General features: G+C 43.6%; 1 protein-coding gene across 3 annotated transcripts in view; it reads left to right on the top strand.

The window, feature by feature from the left end:
* The window catches only part of myh11b (myosin, heavy chain 11b, smooth muscle), a 179,604-nt gene that overhangs the window by 74,243 nt on the left and 79,397 nt on the right, over nucleotides 1-25,964 (top strand). For all 3 annotated transcript variants that reach the window (XM_078418345.1, XM_078418346.1, XM_078418347.1), the window contains exons 6-9: nucleotides 7,579-7,671; nucleotides 10,789-10,852; nucleotides 18,146-18,244; nucleotides 18,329-18,472. In XM_078418345.1, coding sequence (XP_078274471.1) covers nucleotides 7,579-7,671; nucleotides 10,789-10,852; nucleotides 18,146-18,244; nucleotides 18,329-18,472 — 400 coding nt within the window. The remainder of the gene's footprint in view (nucleotides 1-7,578; nucleotides 7,672-10,788; nucleotides 10,853-18,145; nucleotides 18,245-18,328; nucleotides 18,473-25,964) is intronic.

Genomic DNA, 25,964 nt, shown 5'->3' with positions numbered 1-25,964 from the left:
ACTCTCTTTCAAATTCATCCAGTAAATTGGCCTCCACTGCCTTCTGTGGCAGAGAATTCCACAAATTCACAACTCTCTGGGTGAAAACGTTTTTTCTCACCTCAGTTTTAAATGGCCTCCCCTTTATTCTTAGACTTCTTAGAATTCTTATTCTGGACTCCCCCAACATTGGGAACATTTTTCCTGCATCTAGCTTGTCCAGTCCTTCCATAATTTTATATGTTTCTGTAAAATCCCCTCTCATCTTTCTAAATTCCAGTGAATACAAGTTCAGTCTTTCCAGTCTTTCCTCATATGACAGTCCCGCCATCCTGGGGATTAACCTGGTGAACCTACGCTGCACTCCCTTTATAGCAAGGACGTCCTTCCTCAAATTAGGAGACCAAAACTGCACACAATACTCCAGATGTGGTCTCACCAGGGCCCTATACAACTGCAGAAGGACCTCTTTACTCCTATACTCTCGTTATGAAGGCCAACATGCCATCAGCTTTCTTCACTGCCTGCTGTACCTGCATGTTTACTTTCAGTATCTCTCCTAGCCAGTCTGAACAAGGGTCTTGACCCAAAACATCACCTATTCCTTTTCTCCAGAGATGCTGCCTGACCCACTGAGTTACTCATCTGCAGTTCCTTCCTGACACTAGGAGTAGTTACTATATGGTATAACTCTTACCCATTGCTTTGACAGACGTTAATGGTTGAGGATGGAACTATTTTCCAGCACTCTTCCCTTCCAGCTTTCTCCCCACTATTACAATCAGCCTGAAGAAGAGTCCCAACCCAAAACGTCGCCTATCCTTGTCCTCCAAAAATGCTGCCTGACCAGAGTTATTCCAGCACTTTTTGTCTTCAAAATATGTACACCAGCAGAATGAATACTCTTTGAACCGACCTGCCACAATCCCACCACTTCCCAGGCAAGATCTTTTAGACTATAAAGAACTCTGCACAACTTTCTGAAAAGCCTCCACCGGGAGTGAAATTCTTAAAACAGGAAAGACTTTGATCCCTACACTTATTAATTATGACAAAACCCCCAGCTATTTTAAAGATAAAACCAGTCTCCATTTATCCAGAATATATGTTATCACCCATCATGTATGAAGAAAGCAGGCACATCCAAAAGATAACCTTTTCTCATCACTGTGTACCTGTCCGTACTGTGGCTCAGCTGACACATTACATGATTTTGCCAGGCAAAAACACAACTGATTGTTACTGCAAAGTAAAGGAAGTAGTAAAGGGATTTCTGGATTGTCATAGAAAGGACTATCACCATTGTGAGTCCATAACACGCTTTCTACATTACCAGCTCCAGAACAAGCCAAGAGGCCCATGGAACAATCCTATTCTATTGATCAATGAAGTCTGGCTTCCATACATGTGAATTTGTGGAATTCTCTGCCTCAAAAGGCAGTGGAGGCCGATTCACTGGATGCATTCAAAAGAGAGTTAGATAGAGCTCTTAGGGCTAGCGGAATCAAGGGAATTGGGAAGGCAGGAACGAGGTACTGATTGTGGATGATCAGCCATGATCACATTGAATGGTGGTGCTGGCTCGAAGGGCTGAATGGCCTACTCCTGCACCTATTGTCTATGTATCGATCATCTATGTATTCAAATGTTGTCCCCACCTCTCACTCCCTGTGGGTCAAGGTCGACTATGTCATTGACACCAACATAGACATGAGCATCACCTTGGGTCCAAGCCTTAAACATGACAGTGCAAGGAATCTTTGGCTCTTTGGCCAATCCTTTCTCATAGAAACATAGAAAATAGTTGCAGGAGGAGGCCATTCGGCCCTTCGAGTCTGGCACTATGAGGGTGCATTCCTCAGTCATAATACTATCAACACAACGCACAAGTTATGGCAAATATACTATATGCGTGGAGCTGGGAGATGCCAGGAGACCTGAGCACCTTCACACCTGCCCCATATTCATGGACCTAGTAACGATACTACTACTACTACTAATAATAATAATAATAATAATAATAATAATAATAATAATAATAATAATAATAATAATAATAATAATAATAATAATATATTCCTTTATTCGTCCCGCACCGGGGAAATTTATAGTGTAACAGCATCAAAGTGGACAGCAAGAGAGCAAGAGATCATTCATTATAATAAAAGATACATAGATTGTCATTTGTTTCCGTGTGTTCTTAGCTGTTATTGTTGGCTCGTCTGCTGGGAGCAGTGCTGGTTGTGCAGTCTCACAGCAGCAGGAAGGAAGGACCTCCGATATCTCTCCTTCACACACTTGGGGTGAAGGAGTCTGTCACTGAAGGAGCTACTCAGTGCAGTGACAGTGTCCTGCATGGGGTGGGAGTCATTGTCCAGCAGCGATGTAAGCTTTGCCATCCTCCTCCTCTCTCCCACCACCTGCACTGTTGAGGGGGCAACCCAGGACAGAGCTGGCCTTCCTGACCAGCTTGTCGAGTCTCTTCCCTTCCGCCGCTGAGATGCTGCTGCTCCAGCAGACCACTCCATAGAAAATGGCCAATGCAACCACCGTGTTGTAGAAAGTCCTTAGGAGTGCCCCCTGCACTCCAAAGGACCTGAGTCTCCTTAGCAGATAAAGTCTGCATTCCAACAATCAATTCACACAGGGTATGATCATTCCCACTGCACCACCTCCTGCACCGTTACTTTAATTGCAACTGCAGATGCAGTCCTTGGCTGTTGGAAGTAAAGTTTCTGCTTATACTTCTCATATTACTGCAGACTAGTTATCAAGTAGCCAACCTAATTAGATATAAAATGATTTACATTGCACATATCTGCGGATACAGTGGCAACCCATGTTTGTTTAACACATTCAGCAGGGAAAGTGTTTTTTTAGGGTTTGTAGGATTTGCTTACCTCACATAATTTTTTTCATAATTCATAAAGACACTAGCATAAATATAATTTGAAACTTCTCCATTAAAAATAAATTTCATTAAAATACATAGAGTGAATTGGTGGTATTTTTAGGGTCTGATTAGCAGCTCACAAGATCACCATCATAACCAAAGATTTCCATTATAACCAAATCTACATCATCGATAAAAATAGAAAATGCAAAAAAGTACTCACCTAGTCAAGCAGCTTCTTTTATCTCAGATTTACAAATGCTGAAATATTTTGCTTTTGTATTGAAATGTTTCATTGCAGTTAAAGAGTTAAATTAGAAAGTTACATGGTTTTCCACAAATGGAGAAAGATTTCGCTTACTTAATATGAAATAAAATCCTATTTGTTTTCAGAAAGGGTATACCTGTTGCACTGAACAATATTGCTCATATTTAGTAACCAACAATATTGTTGAACAAGCTTTTTCCCATATCTTTGAATTCAAACCAGTAAATGTGCAAAAAGTCATCTTTTCGAGTTTTTTTGATTGTTAATAAAAATATTTTAATTCCTGTGGTTTTGGGATAATCGTCGGTGGAAACCCACCTAATGTTACGTTCAGTTAAATCTCAGCAGTCATCTTCCTGGCTGGTGTTGGTGGGAAGCGCTGAACAGTCCATGGTCAGCCAACACAGGTAGGTGGTGAATTGGTTTCTAAGGAAACCTCATGGTGATTTGTATTAGGAAAGGATTGCAGAACTACAGTTGGATCTCAACCATGTCATTAAGATTTGAAATGCATTTTTTTTCGAAGAAATCTACCAACTTGTTATCGCTGCCTCTGCCACTCACTCAGCAGTTTCAAATTTGTCTAGTTGAATGTTACTGGGCTTTGGCCCGACAAGTAAACTTATCAGTAAACTGCCTGGGTTTTGGTCTGGAAAGGCCAAAGTTGGTCACTTTGTATCTGTATCTCAGTTGAGAGCATTTAACTTGTGGACTTCATGCTGCGCAACTAAAATCCCACAGCCGAGTGAAAAACGATATAGGGGAAATCCATGATTTACAAAAAAAATAGTTTGGGAAATGAAATGTAATGTTTCCAAATTATATATGAAATATATTTGCAGTTGTGAATTGTCGGATCCGCTGCAATTGGTGAATGTGTGCAAGTTCACCAAGTTGGACCCAGCAGACCCATTGACTGGGATCTCCCAACATGAAGCTGACTGAACCACCCTTTGCACCATGATGCTGCATTGCAATCCTAAATATTATCTTGGCTTTGGTTCAACAATTCTCAGCTCTTGTCAGATGCATGCACTTCCAAAGCTATTATCAAAATGTCAGTTTCCAAAATGTTACTTATTTTTATCTTTTGTAATATGTATTTAAATCTTTTGAAAAAAAAGTCTATTTTTCAGTTAACATTGACATCATGTATTAGTAAACTAAATTGGCAGAGTTTTCTGGAATTATTTTGGAATATATATTGTTCATTCATTGTGGTTATTTCCATGTTGTATTGTAGACATTGGGACAGGGTATTCCCACCACTCCACAAGCAGTTGAAAGGAAATAAATCCAAGTTGTTCTACCCTAATCCAGTGTTCATTACTTCCCTACTTAGAGAGCTTGGCTTCTATTTGGTATCTCCATTAGCTCATGACAAGGATTGCTTTCTCAGTCTGTACACACTTACATTTTACTCTGGAAATTCTTCAGTATAAGTGAACATTAGGAATTGTGGTGTTATCTTTGGTGGTTAGAGTGAGGCTAAATTCTATGTTGTGTGGGATAACCTGACATTTATTACTCTACTGACATATTTGTTTTATACCATATTATCCAACTACAGCAAGACCCTGCTTTTGCATACGTGAGTAACTGAGAACGTTCGATGTGTTAGAGCACTGATTACAAATCTGCACGTTGTTTTTGCACCGAGGTTTAAGATTTCACTCACTCCACAGATAGACAGATCTACAACAATACACAAAGGGTTGCATGCTTTACGAAGTTCATTTAAAGTGTTTTTTGTCACTTCAATCGCATCATTTTACCACTTTCCTGAAACAAATAATTCAACCCACAAGGACTTAAAAAAAGCTAAATATTTTCTTTTTGTATATTTTTGTAAGTGAAAGTGATAGCAGTTTATTGATATGACAAACACTGCTTAAAAACAAAATGGATTGCAGCTGTGAATATCCATTCCCAGGAAGGGCGATGTGAATTTTTCACACATGGTCACAGTCAAGTCCTGTTTGTCTACGTTACAGCAAATCCTCCATTGAGGTTGGCCTAGGTCATGAACATTCTGCTACTTCATGCCATGGTCAGTTTCAGTATGGATCTGCTGATAATAGGAGAAAAGATTAACTCTTGATCGCCTTATGGGTTGAATTCTAGTTGGAACAAAAAAAAATCAGGATTGTTTTGAAATAAAGCCCAAAACAAGTTTTGCCACATTAACTGACGGAGGAATATCTGCATGGCCTCAATCAGCTTCAAGTCTGATGTAGCTATAATTTTTATTTCTTTTAAATGTCGTTGCTATGCAATAAACTTTGTGATGCCAATGCAAAATACGAATCTGTGGTAACATGAGCTTGACAACTTTATGCCTTTTTGAAGCTTGAGACCTTGATCTGATTACTAACTATTGAAGCTTAACTTACATTGAAATGGTGCAGTAGTAAATAATACAAACATGGAAAACAGCAGCAGGAGTAGGCCATTTGATCCTCTGAGCTTACCCCATCATTCAATATGATCATGGTTGATCAATCCCCAGTCCCAGCTTTCTGCCTATGAACCCTGGGCCTCAGAACAATGGATCAAACTTTGTCTTGAGAATATTTAATTATTTGGCTTCAACTAGTTTTAGTGGCACAGATCTGCAACACTCTGGCAATAGAAATGTCTTCCCTTATCTCAGTCTGAAATGACTTATCCTTTATACTTGGCCCTAGACTTTTCCCTCATTGTGAACTCCCTTCCTGCAGCTAAATGGTCTGGTCCTGCTAGACTTGTATATTTCTATAAGATCGGCTAAATGCTAGTAAATGCAAGCCTAAAGAGCATAAGGTCTCGTCACACATCAGATCCAGTAATCAGTACTCAGTAACCATTCCAGTAGTCAGTCTGGTGAACCTTTGCTAGAATAGCCCTCAAGGCAAGAATATCTTTCCTCAGATAAGGAAACTAAAAGTGCTCATTATACTCGGGGCCCTGTACAATTGCAGCAAGGCATCACTGCTCCTACACTCGAATTCTCTAGCTTGTCAGCCAACATTGCCACCTTAATCATCTACTATTCCTGCGTGATTACCTTTAGCAACTGGTGCAAAAAGACACCAAAGTCTCAATGTACTTCTTCCTTGTCTAAGCTATTACTATTCAGATAATAATCTACCTTCCATTTAATGCCACCAATATGGATAAACTGTCATGTATCTATACAGTGTAAATGACTCGATTGCAATCATGTATTGTCTTTCCACTGACTGGATAGCACTCAACAAAAGTTTCACTGTACCTCGGTACACGTGACAATAAACTACACTGCAGTGAAGAATTCACAGTATTTCCTTTGGGATTCCAATAAACCTGTAATCTTCTTTGCACCATTTTCAATGATAAGCCAATCTCATCAGAGCTCCATGCTACTGCAAATCTTTGTGCTTTAGCAGCTGAGAGTATGGTGTGACTCATTCTTCTCACATATTTAACTAATTTAAACAAAAAAACTGGAATGCATGTGTGTGGTTTGTTTAATTATTCTATAAAAGTTCTCGCATTCATTTTTCATTTCCAGGAAAATGAACTTGATTAACACCATCTGAAAACTATGTACTTAATGGCTGCAGTCAGATATTACAACTTAAATGTATTTGTTTTAGATGAGAAGTCATCAAAAACAATTTTAAAACATTGTTGTGACTTTCCATGCTCAGTGTTTGCACGTTTCCCAGCCTAACCATAATTAAGGCGATAGAAAGCATTTTTTTATTTTGTACAAGTATCCATGAATGCTTTCAAACATCTATCAATAAAAGCCACTCACCAGCTCCCCCCGGTTCAAACTGTGTGTGTTTGAACGCCAAGGAGCAGAGATTGAATTTTAGGGCAGTGAAACTTCCTCTTAGGTTGTGCTGATTTTCTTCCTCGGTGAAAAGGACATAGAAACGGATGTGGCTGTGGAATAATTGTGCTGACTCCTGTAGATGGGACAGTGTAGATCCCATCAGCAGGAGGGTGGAAGCAAAGCCGGCAGAGAACCAACATCCTGACGATGCTTAAACACATTCCTAAAGCAATCAACACATGCGAGGACCATTGAGGATCTACAAACCCACGAACAACCTGTGGTTACATTGATTCAACATTACGGAAGTTCCTTGTTGGAATCCCCACCTTTGCAGAACTGGAAATAAAATGCTAAGTATTTTTACCATGTGTTATGATGTTGGTAATCTTCAGGGCTAAAGCAACATCATCAGTGATCATCGATGAAATGAAGTTGAAAGGAAAACTGGTAATAAAACTTAAAATGAAATTAAATGTAATAGCAGTGAATGTCTCCTTAAATCACCTGTAGGTGCACAACAGAATAAACCTCCTGCAGAATGGCTGGAGACCCATAATGGGGGGAAAAAAGGCATTAACGTACTGGGTTCATCTAGTGGCAATGGCTATTGAATGTATTCCATCTTAATTTTAGGGAGAGCTGGAAAAACAACTGCTTCAGGCCAATCCCATTCTGGAAGCGTTTGGCAATGCGAAGACTGTCAAAAACGACAACTCCTCACGCTTTGTAAGTGTTTCATTTTGAGTTTTATAGTATAGTTTGTGTCAAAGTTTCCATTATCAAGGTTTCAAGATTCAAGATTTCAAGCTTTTACTGTCCTTCAAGAATATAAAGAAGGACAGTAAAAGCTTCTTTAGATATGTTAAGAGAAAAAGAGTAGCAAAGTCAAATGTGGGTCCCTTGAAGGCAGACACGGGTGAAATTATTATGGGTAACAAGGAAATGGCAGAAGAGTTGAACAGGTACTTCGGATCTGTCTTCACTAAGGAAGACACAAACAATCTCCCAGATGTACTGGAGGACAGAGGATCTAGGGGGATAGAGGAAATTTTCATTAGGTGAGAAATAGTATTGGGTAGACTAATGGGACTGAAGGATGATAAATCCCCTGGGCCTGATGGTCTGCATCCCAGGGTCCTCAGGGAGGTGACTCTAGAAATAGTGGACGCATTGGTGATCATTTTCCAATGTTCAATAGATTCAGGATCAGTTCCTGTGGATTGCAGGATAGCTAATGTTATCCCACTTTTCAAGAAAGGAGCGAGAGAGACAACGAGGAATTACAGACCAGTTAGCCTGACTTCGGTGGTGGGAAAGATGCTGGAGTCAATTATTAAAGAGGTAATAACGGTGCATTTGGATAACAGTAAAAGGATAAGTCCAAGTCAGCATGGATTTATGAAAGGGAAATCATGCTTGACTAATCTTCTGGAATCTTTTGAGCATATGACAAGTAAAATGGATGAAGGGGAGCTTGTGGATGTAGTGTATCTAGACTTTCAGAGAGCCTTTGATAAGGTCCCACACGGGAGATTGGTGACTAAAATTAGAGCACATGGTATTGGGGGTAGGGTGTTGACATGGATAGAAAATTGGTTGGGAGACAGGAAGCAAAGAGTAGGAGTAAACGGGTCCTTTTCAGAATGGCAGGCAGTGGCGAGTGGAGTGCCGCAAGGCTCGGTGTTGGGGCCGCAACTGTTTACCATATATATTAATGATTTGGAAGGGGGAATTAGAAGCAACGCTAGCAAGTTTGCAGATGACACAAAGCTGGGTGGCAGTGCAAACTGTAAAGAGGATGTTAGGAGGTTGCAGGGTGACCTGGACAGGTTGAGTGAGTGGGCAGATGCATGGCAGATGCAGTATAATATAGATAAATGTGAGGTTATCCACTTTGGCGGCAGAAACAAGGAGGCAGATTATTATCTCAATGGAGTTAGGTTAGGTAAGGGGGAGGTGCAGCGAGACCTGGGTGTCCTTGTACACCAGTCACTGAAAGTTGGCATGCAGGTACAGCAGGCAGTGAAGAAAGCTAATGGCATGTTGGCCTTCATAACAAGAGGATTTCAGTACAGGAGTAAAGAGGTCACCCATTCCTTCTCTCCAGAGATGCTGCCTGTCCCGCTGAGTTACTCCAGCATTTTGGGTCTATCTTAGGTAGATGACAGAATCAGTCTTACTCTGAACATCCTCAATGGTCATTCACTGAGTTGTCCCTGCTGTAAAGCAATAGCCTTGGACAAGATCTTCCTTAGCAACACCTCTTTCTGCACCTTGGAGCCACCTCTGAGTGAAGGTAGATATCACTGATAAAGTTCATCATTGACTAATGCATTAGCACAGCCTTTTGCCTTCTAAGGAAAATATTAATGATAGATCAAGATCTTAAACGCGGCTGGCACTTTATGGTCTACCAGGCAGCAGTGCTCTCTATGTATTAGAGAGGAGGGTAATCTTCGGTCTGCGACGCAGACCATTGGAGAGATGCAATCAATGTCTGTTCTGGGAAACTGGACAAATCCACTTGCAAGTTAATTGAACACAACTCAATGCCCCAGTATGAAGGCTCGAGTTACTGAATTGGTTTCAATGGGCAGGGCTCATCATTGACGTGCCCAGCACCAGACTTATGACTCAGGCAACCCCCACACACTCTGTGATGTCCAGGAGGACAGAGGTAGCTATTGAAGAGTGTTCCCGACCCTTATTGAAAATCGTGAATCTGTAGGATGTTACAAATGGAAAATGAGTCTTCAGGATAGCACTGAGAACCTTCTCTTCAAGTGTTCACATCAAGGAACCCACTGAAAGTAGCTGAACGAGTGCAGCCCCTCCCTTTCACCCACCTACCTGCTCTATCACCCTATGGCAGTCTGTCAATCCCACTCAGACGGTATGCTGCCCGTTCCAGGGAGTGGATATAATGCACCTGATACTGACTGTAGGTTGTCCAGTATAATCTGCCCTGTGTAAGAATGAACTGCAGATAGTGGTTTAAACTGAAAATAGCCACTAAAAGCTGGAGTAACTCAGCGGGACAGTCAGCATCTTTGGGGAGAAAGAATGGATGAGGTTTCGGGTCGAGACCCTTCTTCAGACCTGAGTTCCTCCAGCATTTTGTGTTTATAATCTGCATTGGAGTGGATAGTTTAGAGATACAGCACGGAAACAGGCCCATCGGCCCACCGAGCCCACACCAACCAGCGATCCCCGCACATTAACACAATCCTGCACACATTACGGACAGTTTTACACTTATACTAAGCCAATTCACCTACAAATCTCTACGTCTTTGGAGTGTTGGAGATCTCTGAGAAAACCCATGCAGTCACGGGGAGAACATACAAACTCCATACAGACGGCACCTGGGATAGTCGGGATTGATCCCGGGTCTCTGGCGCTGTAAAGGCAGCAACTCTACCGCTGGGCCGCTGTGCTGCCCCATAATAGTACAATGGTACGATGTATTCTGGCCTTGTCATGGAAGTGGATGGACTGATGTATTCTGCCCGTGTCTCAGGAGTGGATGGTCTGATGTGACCTGGCCAATGCCTTGGCCTGAACTTTGTTTGTCCCAGCTGCTGATATCTTGCCCCAAGTGCAAGCTGTAACAGCAAGTAAAGAAGAAATCAAATCTAGGGAAGGTTACAACAGAAACAGGTTTATGTCTCGATTATCATTTAAGCTTTTATGCTAAATGGATCATTCTGTTCAGAAATGCTTGTTTGTGGAGCTTGGTGTTCGGTGAAGGATAATTCACTCCATGCAGCAGGGAACTCAGCCTAAGTCCCCATTTCACCGCTGCCTTTAAGTAAATTCTGATTTTTGTTTTCCTTGCCACAGGGAAAATTCATCCGCATCAATTTTGATGTCACTGGCTATATTGTTGGAGCAAACATTGATACCTGTATCCTTTTCTGTGTTTGTTTAAAGCTAACTACATTCCACTGATAGTGCCACCTAGCAACTGCAGGAGAGTGGCAATTCTTTGTGGGTGCTCAGTTTTCCCTCAGACAAACTCAACGTCAACTTGACCTCTGTGCCTGAGGAAATTGGTGTCAACAGAGCAGAAAATTGAAAAAGTCTTTGCTATTTTTGGGTTATGATTGCATTGAGTTAACCTGGTATTAAAGGTTTTATTTTTAAAAATAGGCTCAATTCTAGTTTTCATACTTCCAACTTCTCTTTGGATGAACACAGAAGACTCACTTGGTACTGTGCAATATTAGTTTTGCTTGTATTGCCAACTGGCACCTGATAGGACTGAATCTTCAGGTTGAATTTGGTTCTGGCCAGGCAAGGTGCTACAACTTTTAAAAATCTTAAATCCACCGTCAACCCTCCTTTCCCACATTTAAATGAGACGGGATAGCTCAGGAAATGGAGATGGAGATGGGTTGGGCAGACAGACTATTTGCTTCCAAATAGAGGGACATATTGCAGTGTTTTAATGACCTTTGGAAGTTTAACCCAGGCTAGGTGGATTTTCCAGCCATAGAATCACGGAGTCATGGAGTGATAAAGTGTGGGAACAGGCCATTCGGCCCAACTTTCCCACAACAACATGTCCCAGCTACATTAGTCCCACCTGCCTGTGTTTGGTCCATGTCCCTCCAAACCTGTCCTATCCATGTACCTGTCGAACTGCTTCTTAAACGTTGGGATAGACCCTGCCTCAACTACCTCCCCTGACAGCTTGTTCCATACACCCACCACCCTTTGTGTGAAAAAGTTACCCCTCAGATTCCTATTAAATCTTTTCCCCTTCGGCTTGAACCTCTGTCCTCTGGTGCTCGATTCAACTTCTCTGGGAAGAGACTCTGTGCATCTACCCGATCTATTCCTCTCATGATTTTATACACTCGATGTATACACATGATTTTAGCCCTCAGGAAACCAGGCAGCTAAAGGAAGGTGAGGACAACATAAGCACCAGGAAGAGCAAGGGGGCTTTCCACGTGGCCAATGCTAATCCTCTTACTTTGGATTGGGGACATCCCATAAAAGGTTTCCCGGAGTCAGGGATTAAAGTCCACCCCTCCAACTCTCTGTGTGTGCACCCACAATGCTGCAAGGTAGGAGACCGGTCCAGGGTTTCGACCCAGCGTGGGTGAAGGTACAGCAGTATATTTGCAAGACAAGATGGCGGATGGCCTGGAGGACAACCTCCAGGAGGTGGTGTGGCCATGCATTGGGGTTGTGGGTTTGGAAGGTGCTGTCAAAGGACGTTACCCGAATGAAAGGTACTTTACTGGATATCCATCAGTAGGATCCTGGTTAAATAAGTATAAAACATATGTGCTAAACATGAACATGCACATATCCCAACCAAAATTCTGGATTCCCACTCATCATCGTTGCACTCACCTCCTGTCAAGATCAGAGCTATGAAAAGCTTGTTAGTGCTGCCCAGGGATCTTGCCCTTTTACTGGGTGAAAATAGTAGAGCAAATTCTATTGTTCTTACAGCCTACGCAATCTCCTAGTTGCTAAACACTTTAACCCCCTCTCCCATTCCTACACTGACCTTTCTGTCCTGGGCTTCCTCCACTGTCAAAGTGAGGCCCATTGCAAATTGGAAGAACAGCATCTCATATTTTGCTTGGCAGCTTACAATCCAACGGTGTGAATAGTGATTTATTTAACTACCAGTAATACTTACTTTCCCTCTCTCTAAATGTCCCTCCCCCACCCTAGTTCTCCGATTGGTTTCACTGTCCTGATTGTGTGATCCATTGTCACCTTCACCTCAGCCAACAATGAACCATTCTACATTTCCTTGATCAACATCTGCTTTGATTTGTCGTTTTCACACCTTACCTGTTCACATATCTCTAGTTTCCCTCTCCCCTGACTCTCAGTCCGAAGAAGGGTCTTGACCCGAAACGTCACCCATTCCTTCTCTCCAGAGATGCTGTCTGACCTGCTGAGTTACACCGGCTTTTTGTGTCGATCTAATTACCTTGGAGGTAGTTCTGAATCAACACAGAAGGCTGGCTTGGACATGAGTGGGGGCTGGACAGCCAAGGTGATAAGTATTTAAACCAGTTAGCCTGTGTCTGTGTTCATTGACCTGCAGGAAGAGCCCACTGGACCAAGGCTTCCTGAAAGGAGTAGTGACAGTGACAGAATGGGTCTGAAGGAGGAGGTGTGGGGATGGTCATCACAGGAAGACTGCTGCCTTCCCTGGCTTATTAGCTGTGGCAGTGCTAGCTCTTTCCAAATTGGAATATTGCAATCCCTAGCCACTGTCGTGAGGAGTTTTATGCAATCAGATCACTGGGAAAAAGAAGAACAATTGGAAGAAAATATGGTGTCAACAACAACAACAAAAATGACTAAAGAATTGCAATAGATCTACAAGGTAAAATGCACTTTACTGACAAAGTAGGAAGTATCCATTCATAAGGCCATTTCATATGAAGGACAAAGGATGCATGTATTCCTTGTCCATAAAACATATTCCTGTCCATTTCATCTGACACATTCAACTTTATTTTATAGAGCACGTGTCTATTCAGGTTAGTTTATTGTCACCTGTACCGAGGTACAGTGAAAAGTTTAGGACAGGTTCAGAGGGCCAAAAATGCAGGCAGGTGGGACTAGTGAAGATGGGACCTGCTTCCACACTTTAAGACTCTGTGACTACAACTGTATAATGTTTGAGCATTGAACGAATGCTGCCTGATTTGTGGAGCATGCTTACTGGGAACTCTGTGAATAGATGACCTGTACATACCAAAGTGTGCTTTCATAATTCAATGCAAAACCTAGCTCTTAGTGTGCCTCTGTGTGTAAAACTGTAAAAATAAAATATTCCTTCCCGAGCAAAACAATGAAATGATCATGAAACTGACAGAATGCTTAAATTTGAATGAATCGCCACTTCATTGAGAAAGACAAAGACAAATCCGTCTTCAAATATAGTCATGGGCTATTTTAAAGAACGGTTTTGTGCATGAGAACATTTCTCAATAAGTCTATATAAAGGTCCTGGCTTCTGTTCAACTTAGGGGAATTGTTTTTTAATCATTCATGTCCAGGAAATGGCTTTATGAAGATGTGAAAAACAGACTGCAGAGCGAAGACCATCAACTGTGGGAACATGATACAGTTTCATTACCGCCCTGCCCACGTGTAGGAATAACTAGCTACTCAGCGTAACAAACCAATCCTGGAGTTCTTACTGTGTAGGAAGGAACTGCAGATGCTGGTTTACTGAAGAAGGGTCTCGATCCCAAACGTCACCCATTCCTTCTCTCCAGAGATGCTGCCTGTCCCGCTGAGTTACTTTGGCATTTTGTGTCTACTTTCTGGAGTTCTTAAGGCAGAGATAGACAAATTCTTGATTAGAACGGGTGTCAAGGGTTATGGGGGAAGGCAGGAAAATGGGATTAGGAGGCAGAGATCAGCCATGATTGAATGGTGGAGTAGACTCAATGGGCTGAATGGCCTAACTCTACTCCTATAACTTGTGAACTTGTGGACTTGCTGGTTATTAGCCAGACCAAGTTGCAAAACATACTTGGCTAATAAAGTACTATTACGATAATGATTATGTTTATGATAGACTAGATGCAGCCTGGTGCTTGAATTTCCACCCACGGTGAACTGGAGTGGGGTAAGTGAAACGCTGGGTCCTGGGCAGAGGTTAGGTCCTTGTCCTCATGTATGTAAGCAGGATCAAACTAAATCTCAAACCCAAGAGAAATCACTGCTTGGCTTGTGGGATGAAAAGGGATCCTAGAATAGCAGGTTCACCAACAAGGGACTGATCACCAATACAAGGCAGAGCTAGCAGAGAGGCCCAATTGTAATCACGTATTGGCTTTCCGATCACTGGTTAGCACGCAGCAAAAAACTGTTCACTGTACCTCGGTTCACGTGACAATAAACTAAGCTGAATTTAACTGAACTGAGTGGAATCTCCTGGTAGGGTTGGGTGGGGGGAGGTTGGGTGGGGCCGAACCTTTAACTGTGATCTAGCCGGATTAGCCGGTTAAGGGAGGTGGCGATGAGGGAGAAGAAGAATTGTTTTGCATTCCAGCAACAAGAATGCTGTGCATGATTGGGCTTTTCGTTCACACCCAGTTCCAATTTACATGTTTTAATCCTGTATAATGTGCGGAATAAAAAGAAGCTAAAAATAAATGTAAACTGCAGAGGTGTTCGAATAATAGAAACATAACCCGATTTCTGTATTCTTTTATGAGGATCTGTCTCATGTCCTTGAAAGGGTTATGCTCCAATCCATCCTATGAAAAAGGGCCAAAAATAGTCAATTACAGCTGTCCCTTGACAGTATTCAGAAACATGAACTTTTCAGCAGTCAGTTAGCCAAAGATTATTTTCTTTTTATGAAGTTTGAATTCATGTGGGGTTCTCTAGTTGAAGAATTTGAAAAATCGTCATCTTAAAAATCAATAGCTCATGTTTAGAATTGCAATTTTATACGTAAAATATATCCAAATTGCACCGTAGAAATATGAAGGAAGCACTGGACTCAAAGGAATGAAGAAGAAAAAGTTTTATCCTTCAAGAGGAGGTGAAGGTCGGCCTGGAGATTAGGCCTTGGAGCCTGAATCCATGGCTGGCCAAGGTGGGGCAGAAGCTGAGGAAGGAACTGCAGATGCTGGTTTAAACCGAAGATAGACACAAAAAGCTGGAGTAACTCAGCGGGACAGGCAGCGTCTCTGGAGAGAAGGAATGGGTGATGTTTCGGATCTGAAGAAGGGTCTCAACCCAAAATGTCACCCATTCCTTCTCTCCAGAGATGCTGCCTGTCCCGCTGAGTTACTCCAGCTTTTTGTGTCTATCTGGGGCATATGCTTGGTCATTGTTGAGGTAAGGAGATGTGTAAGAGATCAGAGTAAAGAGGATGGAGAGTTCTCCAGGGGTTAAAGCTTGAACAAGGAATGAGCAAGGTCAGTGAGCACTGGTGTGGTGCCGAAGAGGACGATGTCAATTAAAATATTGGTAGCAGAGTTTGTCTGAGCTGGAATAAAAACAGAAAATTAGGACTCTCCTCGCTTCTGAAAGGGCATCAAGCTGAAATATTAACTCTGCTTCTTCCTCTACAGATGCCTCCTGACCCACTGGATATTTCAAACTTTTTTCTGTTTTAATTTCATATTGTTATTATGCAATATTTTTGTTTTCATATAGTTGGACTTTAGGGCACGGCTGGTAGAGCATTGTGCTTGTTAGATTTAGGCATGTTAAGGAATGGATGTGAGCTTCATTGAAGGATGGGCCAATGTAAGGTGATGTTGTGGGGTTGGATGCAAGGATGACTTTCTTCTGCATTTGGGTTGGGATACCAAAGCTCTAATATTTGAGGATTTCAGAAGTGGGAGGGTGAGGTTGCCAGGGGTAGCCAAGAGTTTGTTGTCAACTAGCAAGATCACCTAAATGATGAAACGGGGGGATTGGTGAAGGAAAGGAATTTTATGCATTCGTGGTGCTACAATTGACAGGAACTTTGTATAGACAGAGATTAACTTCTTCAAATCAGTACTGCGGTTTCAATTCATGTCCAATATGTACAATTTACATATTTATGTTCAGCCTGAGGTGATAATCAGCATAGGGTAGGGCGTGATGATGCTGGTATACAGTTTTATATTCTTTGCCCTTCCCTCAGTAAGCAGAACGCTCTTCCATCAATGCTGGATCCAACTAACAATCTCCTGCCCGCTGTTTGAACTTCAGCCCACACAAATCAATGACTTCACTCAATCCAAGACCAACCTGGAAGAAGCTGTGGCTCATTCATAAAACATGTCATATAAGTAATCAGACAGCACAGAAACAGTTGAGAGGGAGACAACTGAATGAGTCCGAAGAAGGGTTTCCACCCGAAACGTCACCCATTCCTTCGCTCCAGAGATGCTGCCTGTCCAGCATTTTGTGTCTATCTTCGGTTGAAACCAGTATGTGCAGTTCCTCCATACACAAACAGCTGAGACCTGGTACAGGGGAGGAATTGCGTGTCATCAAAATAAAACTGATCCAAAGTCTCCAGATGTTTTCATCAAAGCATCTCCCCCTTTCCCCCTAATTACCGGTGGAGAGAAAATCAAGGATGCAAGTTGTGGTGCTGATATGAAAGGACAAGACATTGATAGCTGAGAATGAAACCAAGCAAGACAGCCCCACTGAGGCAGAGAACTAGCATCCATCCTGATGGAGGATTGTGAGTGGGCACCAAGGGTGAGGAAGGTTAGTGCACCATTGTGTAGGAAGGAACAGCAGATGCTGGTTTAAACCAAAGATAGACATAAAAAGCTGGAGTAACTCAGTGGGACAGGCAGCATCTCTGGAGAGAAGGAATGGGTGACGTTTCGGGTCGAGACCCTTCTTCAGACTGATCTTCCTCAGTCTGAAGGAGGATCTCGACCATTCCTTCTCTCCAGAGATGCTGCCTGTCCCACTGAGTTACTCCAGCATTTTGTGTCTATCTTCGGTTAGTGTACCATTGTTTGGAGCAAGGTGGACACTGCAGGGGAAACTCAGTGGGTCAAGCAGCATCTGTGGTGGCAAAGGAATAGTCGACAGTTGTCTAGAACCTCCTGACAGCTTCATGGTCCTGAATCTGAGAATGCACGTCATGGCACAAACTTGCTGGACTTCCCCAGGACTGGTCCTGGGCTCTCAGCTGGAGTAGGACCTGCCCCCCCCCCCCCCCCCCCCCCCCCCCCCCCCACCATTGACTTGAATGGGAATTCTATATCTGTGACAACAATAGGTAAGAAGAAGCTAAATTGTTTTATTTTTACCTCAGGTGCGAACAATTAATATTTGTAATCATTTTGAAGAATTTTGGGGAACCTTATGTTTTAAAAATGTCTACATTTTCTTCTTGTAAGAAAATAACTGCAGATGCTGGTACAAATCGAAGGTATTTATTCACAAAATGCTGGAGTAACTCAGCAGGTCAGGCAGCATCTCAGGAGAGAAGGAATGGGTGACGTTTCAGGTCGAGACTCTTCTTCGGACTGAGGAAGGGTCTCGACCCGAAACGTCACCCATTCCTTCTCTCATGAGATGCTGCCTGACCTGCTGAGTTACTCCAGCATTTTGTGAATAAATACATTTTCTTCTTGTTGAGTTCATATTTCACCCAGGAATCAATACCAAAAGTAGGAATAATTAATAACAACCAGAACATAAAATTTGTTGACTTAACTGAAATAAACAGACTTGCTCGAAAAATCACGTGCTATTCGGCAGGCGACGGAAGAAAGGACTTTCCACATTTTCTACTACCTTCTCACGGGTGCAGGGTCAAAGATGAAAGGTCAGTTGAAGTGCCTTGGCTCTGACTACATTCATTGCTCCCACAGGCAATAATGTTACTGACTGACTTGCTTCCACTTGACAGAGGATCTGCTCTTGGAACCATTCAGCAACTACAGGTTTCTGGCGAATGGCAACGTACAAATTCCAGGCCAGGATGACAAGGACATGTTTGAGGAAACATCTGAGGCCATGACTATTATGGGATTTTCAGGTGAAGAACAGACATGTAAGTCTCATTTGGATTTTCAGATTTTCTAAATTCAAACTGTGTTTAGTTTCGGACAGGCTGCTATGGGGAAGAGAGCACTAAGCTAAGGTGGCACAGCGGTAGAGTTGCTGCCTTACAGCGTAAGAAACCCCGGTTCCATCCTGACTACAGATACTGTCTGTACGGAGTTTGTACGTTCTCCCCGTGACCCGCATGGGTTTTCTCCGAGATCTTCGGTTTCCTCCCACACTCCAAAGACGTACAAGCATGTAGGTGAATTGTCCCTAGGTGTCTAGGATAGTGTTAATATGCGGGGATCGCTGGTCAGCGAGGACCCGCTGGGCCGAAGGGCCTGTTGCTCGAAACTAAACTAAACTAAACTTAGCTGGAAAGAGAGCTGAGAAGATTTACAAGGATGTGGGAGGGCTCAAGGGACTGGGCTATCGAGAGGCATTAGGTGGCGGGAATTTTATTCCTTGGAGAGCAGGAGACTGAGTGGTGATTTTATAAAGGGGTATACAATCGTGAGGGGAATAGGTCGGGTGAAGGCACACAGTCTTTTCCCCAGGGTCAGGGAATGGAGAATCAGAGGGCATAGGTATAAGAGGAGGTTAAAGATGTACAGGTTTGTAGGTTAATTGGCTGGGCAAATGTTTTTTTTTTTAATTGTCCCTAGTGGGTGTAGGATAGTATTAATGTGCGGGGATCGCTGGGCGGCACGGACTTGGTGGGCCGAAAAGGCCTGTTTCCGCGCTGTATCTGAAATATGAAAATATGAAAATATGAAAAGGTGCAACTTCACACAGTAGGTGGTACATGTATGGAATGAGCTGCCTGAAGAAGTGTTTGAGGCAGCTACTAAAACATTTGAACAGATATATTGACAGGAAAGGTGTAGGGGTGTGTGGCTCAAACATGGGCAAATGGAACTAGCTTAGATGGAGCATCTTGGTCAGCATGGATAACTTTGGCCAGAAGGCCTGTTTCAGTGCAGTGTGAGTCTATCACCATGAGAGTTAAATATAATGGAGATATTGAGCTGCTTCAGCCTGTCCACTGCCTGGTACCTGGTCAATCTGACTTGCTTTCTCCAATATGGGGAGCCAGGTAAGCTGGACCCTGGGCACTGGGCAGGCATTGGTGGAGTGGAGTGGGCCCAAGTAGTGAGCAGGACTCACTACTGGCGGTAAATCATGGAGGCGTTTGTCCCAAACCAGCCTGATAGCTTTTGACAACTATTCAAATAGTTCTGAATCATTGAAAGAAATGCAATAATATGTTTAAGGCTCATGAAAATATTAATGTGGAATAGCTTCCTAATGTTTAAAGAGTCCATGAATGTCAGCTTCCATTCCATGGGACGACAAGCGAATCATTATCAACGTCAAGGGACTGAAGAAGGGTCTCGACCCGAAACGTCACCCATTCCTTCTGTCCAGAGATGCTGCCTGTCCCGCTGAGTTACTCCACCATTTTGTGTCTATCTTTGGTGTAAACCAGCATCTGCAGTTCCTTACTCCACTCAATGTCAAGGGAAGACTTACACATTGACGTGGTTTTCTCTCAGACCCACGCCACCCAGAACAACCCAAAGATGATCCCTTTGGATGCCCAACCAACCCTCAAGATCCGGGTTTCACTTGTACCCAACGGCCAACACCAAGCCTCTCTCCACCACACACCAGCCCTCTTTTTCACCCCAACTTTGCGCACTTTCATTCAAATTTTTCAAGGCAGCTTCTCACCCAAAGCATAGCCCAAATATATGTGGTCCTTGTAAAGTTTCTTTCTAGGCCCATGTTTATCAAATTTTAATTTGTTTTTTAATGTTTATTTCCACTTTAAACTTAACCTTGATATGTATATCCTAATCATCACAAAGTTGATTTGAAACATGCTTAAAATATTGGTGTGGACGGTCCTGATTTAGCCGGGTATACAGACAATAGACAATAGACAATAGACAATAGGTGCAGGAGGAGGCCATTCGGCCCTTTGAGCTAGCACCGCCATTCAATGTGATCATGGCTGATCATTCTCAATCAGTACCCCGTTCCTGCCTTCTCCCCATACCCCCTGACTCCGCTATCCTTAAGAGCTCTATCCAGCTCTCTCTTGAATGCATTCAGAGAATTGACCTCCACTACCTTCTGAGGCAGAGAATTCCACAGATTCACAACTCTCTGACTGTCTCAGTCTCAGGGTCCACAGTGCATCTTCACACAGACGGTGGTGGGTATATGGAGTGAGCTGCCAGAGGAGGTAGTTGAAGCAGGTACTATAACTACATTTAAACAACATTTGGACATGTACATGGATAGGAAAGGTTTAGAGGGAAATGGGCCGAACACGGGAATCTTGGTTGGTGTGGGCTAGTTGGGCCGAAGAACCTGTTTCCGTGCTGTATGAATTTATGACTTCAAGTGTTAATGCACTATAAATCCAGTTGCCACCACAGATGTGTGGCCCAGGATGGCTTGGTCATGAAGCTTGGAACTTCACTGGAGTTTAGAAGGATGAGAGGGGATCTTACAGAGGTATAAAATTATAAAAGGACTGGACAAGCTAGATGCAGGAAAAATGTTCCCAATGTTGAGGGAGTCCAGAACCAGGGGCCACAGTCTTAGAATAAAGGGGAGGCCATTTTAAACTGAGGTGAGAAGGAACTTTCTCACCCAGAGAGTTGTGAATTTGTGGAATTCTCTGCCACAGAAGGCAGTGGAGACCAAATCACTGGATGAATTTAAGAGAGAGTTAAATAAGGCTCTGGGGGCTAGTAGAATCAAGGGATATGGGGAGAAGTTGGGAACAGGTTACTGATTGTGGATGATCAGCCATGATCACAATGAATGACGGTGCTGGCTTGAAGGACCGAATGGCCTCCTCCTGCATCTATTTTCTATGTTTCTATTTCACAAAATGCTGGAGTAACTCAGCAGGTCAGGCAGTATCTCAGGAGAGAAGGAATGGGTGACGTTTCGGGTCGAGTTATTTTCTTACACTTTTATGTTTCTAAGATGCCAGAGGAGGTAGTAGAGGCTGGGACGATCTCATCATTTAAGAAACAGTTAGACAGGTACATGGATAGGACAGGTTTGGAGGTTTATGGACCAAGCGCAGGCTAGTGGGACGAGGGTAGCTGGGACATTGTTGGCCGGTGTGGGTGAGTTGGGCCGAAGGGCCTGTTTCCACACTGTATCACTATGACTCTATGAATCTATGGCTCCAAGACTTGGGCGCCTTTTAAAAAATGGACTGTTGGACTCTGTTAAAATCATGAGAAATATTATCACATGTTTCAAGGCTAAATGTCTATAAATGGTGTTTGATATAAAGGATCACCAGCCAAAATGCATCAACCTATCGTATGTTAGCTAGTACAGCCGTCATTTTGGCATGGAGATTGAAAAGGATGCCAAAACTAGAACAATGTGTAGTGTCCTAAGCCCATAAAAGTTTTATAAAAGTCTGCATGAAGCATCCTAAGGGGTAGAAATGAGTATTATCTCTTTGGGGATGCAGTCCACAGTAAAACCTCATCTTCTGTTATAAATTGTGAACAGATGCAGTTTTAATATTGAAAACATCCAGCACTTAAAACTGTCAGCAACAGAAGAGCAAGCAAACATCAGTCAGTTTCAGCCTTAACTTAAATCTCTCAAAGCTTAGAAAACATAGAAACATAGAAACAGAAAAATAGGTGCAGGAGTATGTTGTACTTCATGGTCCGGTACCTGTTGTACCTTTAGTGACTCTGGACGGACCACAAGTACACGTGTATAAAAGGTTACAATGCTGGAGCTCAACTCCAGGCTGTTTATTCCGTGGTCACCTGGATCCAGAGTGGCCGCCTAATCACACCAATCATTTATATACACAGGCATATAAATGGTCCTTGTGACCAACAAAGTAGTCCTAGCAATATCACAACATCCCCCTTGTCTTATATATTACAACATCCCCCTTGTCTTATATAAAATCTTTGTTTTGTCTACATTTTGTTTTTTGTATAGTTTTCTTTACCATTCATCATCATATCATATCATATATATACAGCCGGAAACAGGCCTTTTCGGCCCACCAAGTCCGTGCCGCCCAGTGATCCCCGTACATTAACACTATCCTACACCCACTAGGGACAATTTTTACATTTACCCAACCAATTAACCTACATACCTGTACGTCTTTGGAGTGTGGGAGGAAACCGAAGATCTCGGAGAAAACCCACGCAGGTCACGGGGAGAACGTACAAACTCCTTACAGTGCAGCACCCGTAGTCAGGATCGAACCTGAGTCTCCGGCGCTGCATTCGCTGTAAAGCAGCAACTCTACCGCTGCGCTACCGTGCCGCCTATATTTAACAAACAAAACCAAAACACCATTGCTTTTTGCAAACAAAACCAATAACACAACTAAACACAATTGCTTTTTTCGCCATCATGGTGGTCACTCCTCTGTGGGAGTTCACTCATCGCCGGGTGGTCACTCATCGCCGGGTGGTCACTCATCGCCGGGTGGTCACTCCGCAGATATATACATATATATACAAGAGCATCAAATATAATACATTAAGCTTTCAGTACACAGATCATTACACAGATCATTAACACAAAATATTCATTTTGTTCCATATCTTCCCCTCAAGAAGACGTGCTGTGAAGATCAAACGTAGTGTAGGCTCTAGGTGCTCCACCACCATGATTTGGCTGCCACTGCTGACCTCCCACTGCTGGGCTGGCACTGCTGGGCTCCCACTGCTGGGCTGGCACTGCTGGGCTCCCACTGCTGGGCTGGCACTGCTGGGCTCCCACTGCTGGCCTCCCACTGCTGGGCTGACACTGCTGACCTCCCACTGCTGGGCTGGCACTGCTGGGCTGGCACTGCTGGGCTGGCACTGCTGGCCTCCCACTGCTGGCCTCCCACTGCTGGGCTCCCACTGCTGGCCTCCCACTGCTGGCCTCCCACTGCTGGCCTTTCACTGCTGGGCTCCCACTGCTGGGCTCCCACTGCTGGGCTGACACTGCTGGGCTCCCACTGCTGGGCTGACACTGCTGGGATGACACTGCTGGGCTCCCACTGCTGGGCTCCCACTGCTGGGCTGACACTGCTGGGCTCCCACTGCTGGGCTGACACTGCTGGGATGACACTGCTGGGCTCCCACTGCTGGGCTCCCACTGCTGGGCTCCCACTGCTGGGCTGACACTGCTGGGCTGACACTGCTGGGCTCCCACTGCTGGGCTCCCACTGCTGGGCTGGCACTGCTGGGCTGGCACTGCTGGCCTCCCACTGCTGGGCTGGCACTGCTGGCCTCCCACTGCTGGGCTGGCACTGCTGGGCTCCCACTGCTGGGCTGACACTGCTGGGCTGGCACTGCTGTAATCGCGGTGCGATCGCGCCTCCGCTGCAGTGCGCTCTGGCCCTGCCCACAGGTGCTCCCGCCCCCGCCCACAGGTGCTCCCGGCCCCTTACCGAGCGGGAAACATTTTTCGTTCTTTAGGGCTCTATCTTATCTTCCTGTTAACCTTTTTGCTGGGTTCTTTTTTGTTAACCTTCTTCTTTTTTTTCTTCTTTTTTTTCTGCACTTGTTAACCTTTTTTCTTGTTTTTTTTGTTGTTTTCCTTTTCTAGGCTAAACACCCAAACCGCTGCCACCATGTTGTACTTCGTGGTCCGGTACCTGTTGTACCTTTGTTGTGACTCTGGAAGGACCACGAGTACACATGTTTAAGATGTTATCATGGTGGAGCTTAACTCCAGGCTGTTTATTCCAAGGCCGCCTGGATCCAGAGTGGCCGCCTAATCACACCAATCATTTATATACACAGACATACAAAGTAGTCCTTGTGACCAACAAAGTAGTCCTAGCAATATCACAACAGAGTAGGCCATTCGGCCCTTTGAGCCAGCACCACCATTCAATATGATCATGGCTGATCATCTAAAATCAATACCTCAATCTTGCTTTTACCCCATACCCCTTGATTCCTTTCGCCTGAAGAGCTAACTCTCTCTTGAAAACATCCAGTGAATTGGCCTCCACTGCTTTCTGTGACAGAGAATTCCACAGATTCACAACTCTCTGGGTGAAGACGTTTTTCCTCATCTTAGTCCTAAATGACCTACCCCTTATTCTTGAACTGTGACCTCTAGTTCTGGACTCCCCCAACATCGGGAACATTTTTCCTGCATTTAGCTTGTCCAATCCTTTAAGAATTTTATATGTTTCTATAAGATCAACCCCTCAGACTTCTGAATTTCAGTGAATATAAGCCCAGTCAATCCATTCTTTCATCTTATGTCAGTCCCGCCATCCCGGGGAATTAACCTGGTGAACCTCAAGTCAAGTTTATTTGTCACATACACATACAAGATGTGCAGTGAAATGAAAGGTCACCCACAGTCCAGCAATAGAGCAATAAAAATAAACAACTTCACACACAATCACAACCAACACAAAACAACAAAAAAAGAAACATCCATCACAGTGAGTCTCCTCCAGTCACCTCCTCACTGTGATGGAAGGCCAGAATGTATTTTCTCTTCCCCTATGCTGCACTCCCTCAATAGCAATAATGTCCTTCCTCAAATTAGGAGACCAAAACTGCACACAGTACTCCAGGTGCGGTCTCACCAGGGCCCTGTACAACTGCAGTAGGATCTCCTTGCTCCTAAACTCAAATCCTCGTGCAATGAAGGCCAACATTGGCTTTCTTCACTGCCTGCTGTACCTGCATGCTTACGTTCAGTGACTGATGTACAAGCACACCCAGGTCTCGTTGCACCTCCCCTTCTCCTAATCTGACACCATTCAGATAATAATCGGCCTTCCTGTTCTTGCCACAAAAGTGGATAACCTCACATTTATCCACATTCTACTGCATCTGCCATGCATCTGCCCACTCACCCAACCTATCCAAGTCACCCTGCAACCTCATAGCATCCTCCTCGCAGCTCACACTACCACCCAGCTTTGTGTCAACTTAGAGATGTTACATTTAATTCCCTCGTCTATTTCATTAATGTATATTGTCAACAACTGGGGTCTCAGCACCGAGCCTTGCGGCACCCCACTAGTCACTGCCTGCCATTCTGAAAAGGACCTGTTAATTCCTACTCTTTGCTTCCTGTCTGCCAACCAGTTCTCTATAATAATAATAATAATAATAATCCATTTATTTTATATAGCGCCTTATCACATGCTCAAAGCGCTTTACAAAAACAATTAACATAGAAACAAACAGACAAACTATCCATGTCAATACCCTACCCCCAATACCATGTGCTCTAATTTTGCACACTAATCTCTTGAGTGGGACCTTGTCAAAGGCTTTTTGAAAGTCCAGATATACCACATCTACTAGCTCTCCCTTATCCATTCTATTTGTTATATCCTCAAAAAATTCCAGAAAATAATTCAAGCATGATTTCCCCTTCATAAATCCATGCTGACTTTGACCGATCCTGGCACTGCTTTCCAAATACGCTGCTATAACATCTTTAACAATCGACTC

This window comes from Rhinoraja longicauda, chromosome 21 (assembly GCF_053455715.1).
Source record: "Rhinoraja longicauda isolate Sanriku21f chromosome 21, sRhiLon1.1, whole genome shotgun sequence".
NCBI classification, from domain to species: Eukaryota; Metazoa; Chordata; class Chondrichthyes; order Rajiformes; family Arhynchobatidae; genus Rhinoraja; species Rhinoraja longicauda.
This window is presented reverse-complemented; position numbering and strand designations above follow the sequence as displayed.